The sequence below is a fragment of the Sycon ciliatum genome, chromosome 2 (assembly GCF_964019385.1).
Source record: "Sycon ciliatum chromosome 2, ocSycCili1.1, whole genome shotgun sequence".
Lineage (NCBI taxonomy): Eukaryota > Metazoa > Porifera > Calcarea > Leucosolenida > Sycettidae > Sycon > Sycon ciliatum.
Genome location: NC_088644.1, coordinates 23066557 through 23072778, shown reverse-complemented (window position 1 = coordinate 23072778; position 6222 = coordinate 23066557). Strand labels below are relative to the sequence as shown.

Genomic DNA, 6222 nt, shown 5'->3' with positions numbered 1-6222 from the left:
TCGTTATATCCGAAGCTAAATGTATATAGTTAGATGGGACTTTGCTCTGGGCATGGAAATTCGGTCGTTATTCGCGAATTGTCGTTATATCCGCAGTCGTTATTAGCGAAGTTGACTGTAGAATGAAATCAATCACTAGAAAGGACGATGGGGAACTAGACTTCGGCTAACCCAAGCGTGGAATCAGCCACAACGTAAGCAAGCAAGAGAGTACAAAATCATCGTCATGTAATGCAAATATAAATTGGTTATTCCGAATTCATGTACATGTATTTCATCGCGACGTTCGCGACACTCCCCACAACAGAGAAGAAGAGCGATTGCAATTGCAGTAGTGTAGACAAAGTGTAAATGAGTGTGTGGTGATTGCTTAGTGTTCAACAAGAGAGTGTACTGTGTATAAATACATTCATGCAGACTATTTACAGAGTTATACTGCACCTTGACTTATTAGGTTCTTCAGGTTGGCACGGGAACCAGCGGCTGCACGGCGTGTTGGTCGAGCTGGTTGTTGCTGTGTAGGTTGTGCAGGCTGTACAGGCTGTGCAGGTTGTGCGAGCGGCGGGTCATCGTGCGCTGCATCGTGATTCTCCGCTTGCACAATTGGGTACAACAGACTTAGTGGACGTTGGATCTGCCGCTTGGATGGCAAAACAACTGTTGCAGATCTGATTTCACCATCATTACTGTTGTGCAGTTTGTCAATTCGTCCAATTAACCAAGAGCCGCGTGGCATCTTTTCTTCCTTGACTAGGACAACAGTATCCACAGCAGGTGGATCATGTGCTTGTAGTCTTCCATGCGGAAGTGCAGTCTGACCACGTTCACGTAGCGTGGGTAGATACGAATACTGCCATTCTGACCAAAAAGTCTGTAGTAGGCGTTGACCATCCGTCCAGGCAGTTAGCAATGTGTTAGCCAAAGACGTGTCAGGCTCAAACGTTGGGTCATTACCAAAGTCTCCCTCCATACCAGGAGTGCCCAACTTCGGGTTTAGAGACAAGAAATGGTTGGGAGTAAGAACATTACCAAAATCCAATTCGTTTCCAACGTAGACCAGTGGACGTGCATTAATTATCGCCTCCGCCTCCATTAGAAATGTATTGAGCATATCACGGTTTGGAATTGAAGTGCCCACTGTCTTTCGTAGGACCCTTTTCACTGATTGTACTAAGCGCTCGTATGCGACGCCCATCCATGGAGACAGCTGTACTATGAATTTCCATTGTATTCCATTCGTAGCACAGAACGAAGTAAAGTCATCGGTGTGGTTCACGTCATTCCAAACTTCACCAATGACGTTCGAGGCAGTGTGAAATTGTTTTGCATTATCTGACAAAACTTCAATCGGCGTACCTCTACGGGCAATAAATCTACGAAAGCCCAGTAGAAATGAGGCTGTTGTCATGTCTTCCATTAGCTCGAGGTGGATTGCGCGGGTAGTCAAACATGTGAACAGGCAAACCCATACCTTGCATTTCTCGCTTTCCTTGGTCATTGTCATTGGGCCGAAGTAATCGATACCAGTGTACGAGAATGGTATGCACCTGTTAACACGCTTGCTCGGCAGTGGAGCAAAATCCGGCATTGGGTATGGCTTCGCTTCCCATTTCTTGCAGTGGTAGCAGCTGTGCAATATTGTCTGCACGGTGGCCCGCCCACGAGTTATCCAGAAACGCTTACGCACCTCCATGAGCGTCTGGCTAGTACCGGAGTGCCGAACGCGAGCGTGGCACAGTTGCACGATTAGCCTCGTGGCAGGATGTTTCCGTGGCAGCAGTATTGGACCAGATTCTGGAAACCTAGCATTCTTCATGCGCCCTGCGCACCGAATTAGGCCGTTGGTATCGATAAGTAGACCGAGTTTGGTAACGAGTTCCATTTTTTGTTTTTTCTGAATTGCATTTTTAATTTCACCAAATTCTTGACCTTGGATAACTCGTACACATTCCATTTCAGCTTCCTTGATATTGGTTGTGGTTAGTTGTGTTTGTTGTTTGCATTTGCCTTGCAGCTTCTGTACTGCCAGTTTCACGTAAGCCATTACGCGTACCGCTTTCGACCAAGAGGAATACCTTTCGATAGAGATGAAAGGACCCTCCCCAGGGCAAGAGTTGATTGCGACAGATACCTCAGTGGGTGGTTCTGAGACCATTGCTGCAGCTGTGGCAAGTGAAGGGGATGGTAGTTCACCGAGTGAGCTGGTATCACCGCGTAGCCATTCAGGACCTTCCCACCAGAGTTTGCTGTCGTGCAATGCAGCAGCTGTCGCGCCACGCGAGGGTAGGTCAGCAGGATTGCAATCCGTACTGACGAACTTGAATGCAATTGTCGGATTCGACTGGATTTCCATTAGTCGCCGCTGGACAAACACAGATTGCTGGTTCGTGCCATTGATCCAGTGTAGAACACAAGTTGAATCGGACCACAGAACAGTGCGGTGGAGATCAAATGGCAGTGTGTTCTGGAGAAATTTGATAAGCCGAGAACCGATTAGCGCTGCCATCAACTCCAAACGAGGAATTGTCATTTGTTTGAGTGGAGCTACCTTCGTCTTGCTGACGAGCAGGACTGTGGCCACAGCTGTGGCGCTTTCCTCACGGAGATAGGCAACCGTACCGTACGATTTTTCGGATGCGTCGCAGAACACATAAAGTTCGCGGCGAGTGACAGATGCTGGGTCAAGACCAGTGAAGCGGTGTAGCTTGAACGTGTCGGCTTTGTCCAGGTCTTGGGCAATAGCCTGCCAATCATCTGCAATGCTGTTGGGAACCGGATCATCCCAGTCGAGCTTTGCTTTCCAGATGTCCTGGATCAGAAGTTTGGCTCGAACAAACAGAGGTGACAGGTAGCCAACGGGATCGTAAAAGCGAGCAGCAGCGGAGATGATGCTGCGCTTGGTGTTGGCGTGTTTGTGAGCCACATTAGGAGAAATGACATTGAGAGTGTCCTCTTTCGTATCCCAAGCCAGGCCGAGGCATTTCACATTGTTGGATGTGGCTTTGTCGAAGTCTGGCAGGGTGTGGTTAAATTCATCACTGTTTGATGACCATTCACGGAGATTCATAGCGGCGTCGTTGAATAGGCTCTTTGCAGAATCATAGAGAGTACTGGCTTCGTCAGCCGTGTTGCGCCCAGTTATCACATTGTCCACATAAGTGGAGTCGCGGATTTCAGAACCGAGCGTGCTGTTGCTGTTGTCGAGATGGTGATGAATGGTGGCAGACAGCAAGAACGGGCTGGAAATAACACCAAACGGGATTCGACATATGTCACCAGGTTTGCTGATGAGACTGGTAGAGAAATGTCCTTGAGCCACAGAAAGCGGGTGTAGTCCCGGTCTGGTTCGTCGAGGCCCACTTGGAGGAATGCCTTCTCAATATCGCTGGTGATCCCAACAGGGAACAGGCAAAAACGGACCAGTATGCCACCCAGGTCGGGAAGCAAGCTGGGGCCGCTGTGAAGGCAGTCATTGAGGCTGTTTCCATCCTTGTTGGTTTTTGCTGACGCATCGTATACGATGCGGAGTTTGGTGGTTGTGCTGGCCTGACGCTGGACGCAGTGGTGTGGCAAATAGTGGACCGGCCCAGTGGGCACGGCATTCGGAACTTCCTCGATGATACCACTTGCGTGTTGGTCTCTGATTGTCTGGTCGTAGTGTCGTAGGATGTCTGGTTGTGTAGAAAGCCGCTTGATTAGGGAGACGAGTCGACCTCTGGCCAGCTCATAGTTCACTTGCGGAGCTTTTTCCTTCCACGGCCAGTTGACTGTGTAGCGACCGTTTTCTTTGCGTATTGTGGCGTTGAAGTGTTCTCTCACCATGTCGTTGTCTGTTGTTTCTGGGTCGTCATTAATGCCCAGACTCTCAAGGCTCCACAGATCTTCGAGTGCAGGTAAGGTGTCATCCGCTATGGAATCCGCCGACAGATGCATGACGGTGTCTGGGGGCGTATCACCAGACACTTTGCCAGACGGAATAAACCCTAACTTGGACTCGACCAGCACTAGGTCAGCGGTAACGGATATGACCTGAGGGCCAATGAGGTGATGGTAATGATCACTTCCAATTAGTACGTCGACAACCACGCTCTCTGTTGCAAGGGGTGTGGGTTCAGCAAGATTTACAGACTGCAGAACCGGATATTTGGTGTAATCGAGTGGAAAGCGTTGGATGGGACATGTGATGTTGTCGACTACGTTGGCTATGACCGTAACGGTGGAGCCATCATCACACCCGACAGAGAGTTGCACACGTGGCAGACAGACAACCTTGCGGGCACTGTCGCCAAAGCCAGCCATGGCGATGGTGTCTGAACCATTGGCAGCAAGTTGAAGTGCGTGTTGTGCTTCGTGTGTAATAAAAGACCGTGACGACCCAGTGTCAAACATGAGCCGCGCGGGCTGGGTAATTGTGGCGCCGCCAATTGTGGCTACTGCTGTTTGCAGGATGACTGCATCCTGTTGTTGGCTGGGAGAGCTAGGAGCTGTGGCACATGTTGTGTTGGCTTTGATTGGTGGTTTCGATTGTTGTTGTTGGCCAGTTCCAAATTTGGAAGGGCAGAGACTGCGGTGGTGTGTCTTCTTGTGGCAATGTGCACAAGCCCAGGGGTTTGGATAAGCCGGAGCCATATGGCTGTCCCGGAAACAAATGAAGCACCGACCCTGGATTTGCTGGCGTCTGGTCTTAGTTCTGTACCGGTCACATTCATCTGTGTAATGGGCTTCCTTGCAAAAGAAGCATTTTGCGCGTTGTGGTTTCTTGACCGAAACTGCCAACGTCTGGACTGGCCGCATGTCGCCAGGGCTGGCATTCGTGGACCGCGGTACAGTCATGCTTGACTGTGCAGAACCGACTGATGTTGGTCGAGCTGCTGCTTCCTTTGCCATGATATAGTCATGTAAATGTTTGCGGAGGCGGTCGGCGGACCACGTCTCCTCACCTTTAGCTAATTGCAGTTGAAACATGGCAGGACTCGGCAGCTTTGACGTGATCAGAGACACAAAAATCCCTTGGTCACAGTCTTCGCCAATAGCACTGAGCGCCCGGATGTGTATTTCAACTGTGTCGTACAACTGGCGCAGTGATGTGGCCGTGTCATAGGCCGGTGGCAGATCGACCAGGGCTGAATAGTGGGCATTCAGCACCATTTGCTGCCTGCCGAACCGTTCTTTGAGTAATTCGACAGCAATTGGGTAGTGGTCGTTGTCGAGGACGATCCCATCGAGGACGTTGCGTGCCGTGCCCGACAAACATGTTTTGAGATACGCCAGTTTCTCCGCGTGGGATAAAGCCGGTTTGTCGTGTACCGTGGATTGAAATACATCCCAGAATTCGGAAAATTTGAGGACATCACCCCTGAAATTTGGTAATTCCAGTTTTGGAAATCGTACATGATGGGGATGCGTGGACTGTGATTCGGAACGCCCAGGAGCATTGTTGGTGAGTGTATGGATGGCATCCAATAGAGATTGTGTTGTTTTGTTTTGCAATTGACAAGGTTTTGAATACCATGCGGATCTTCCGCTGGCAATGGGGCTTGGACCATCGCCATTTGTTTATTGTGTCTGATTGCCACTTGTTTTAATTTTCTGATTTTTGAGACCGCTGATTCTACCAAGACTGTCATTCCATTGATTTCCAGTTTCAGTGATTCAACTTGGGCACGTTGTCCCTTGGTGGATGCGGGCATTTGAGCAACACCATTCGAAAATTGATTCAATTTGATTTCTAATCGTTCGACAATGCTTTCAAAGCTTACCAGGAAGTCTTCAACGTCATTCGGGGGCACGTGCCCGGCAATAAACCGGTCAGCATCGTGCTCCTCCTGTTGCAGATCTCGCACCAGGCATTGAATTGAGCTGCTTACAGAAGTCAGTTGCACCGGTAGGGTGACCGTATCCATTTTCGACGTATCACTGTTGGAGCCTGACTCTGCTTGTCCGGACCCTGACGTTCCTCCTTCCGTCGAGGCCATGGTTGATTAAACGGGGTTTCAGCACCAAATTTTCATGTCGTGACTCGCGACATCATAAAGATCCCGACTCAACGGACATGAAAGACATTTACGTTTCTTGATTTGGAAAGTTTGTTTCTTTCTCAAACAAGATCAAATTTCAACGGAAAAAGGCAGCTGCATCCACAGGCAACTGCGCACAAAGAACATGCATAAAATGGCGACCACGACCTTCATTTACGTGGCATGGTAACAAAAGGAACTAGTG

At 49.4% G+C, this 6222-nt stretch overlaps 1 protein-coding gene across 1 annotated transcript; it reads right to left on the bottom strand.

Moving 5' to 3' along the window:
- Positions 1-430: 430 nt before the first annotated feature.
- Positions 431-5975, bottom strand: LOC135810442 (uncharacterized). Its single transcript, XM_065323935.1, has 4 exons — positions 5760-5975; positions 3509-5274; positions 1472-3239; positions 431-985 (listed from the first exon to the last, which is right to left on the bottom strand). The coding sequence occupies exons 1-4, from the start codon at positions 5973-5975 to the stop codon at positions 431-433; spliced, it is 4305 nt and encodes a 1434-aa protein (XP_065180007.1).
- Between the last annotated feature and the right edge of the window lie 247 nt (positions 5976-6222).

What these genes read in the sequence shown, in the direction of transcription:
- LOC135810442 (XM_065323935.1), bottom strand. Translation starts at nt 5,975, where the DNA reads ATGGCCTCGACGGAAGGAGGAACGTCAGGGTCCGGACAAGCAGAGTCA. An exon ending in ATGACGTTGAAGACTTCCTG is followed by an intron (nt 5,275 to 5,759) that starts GTAAGCTTTGAA and finishes TCCCACGCGGAG; the next exon opens with AAACTGGCGTATCTCAAAAC. An exon ending in AGGAAAGCGAGAAATGCAAG is followed by an intron (nt 986 to 1,471) that starts GTATGGGTTTGC and finishes CTAAACCCGAAG; the next exon opens with TTGGGCACTCCTGGTATGGA.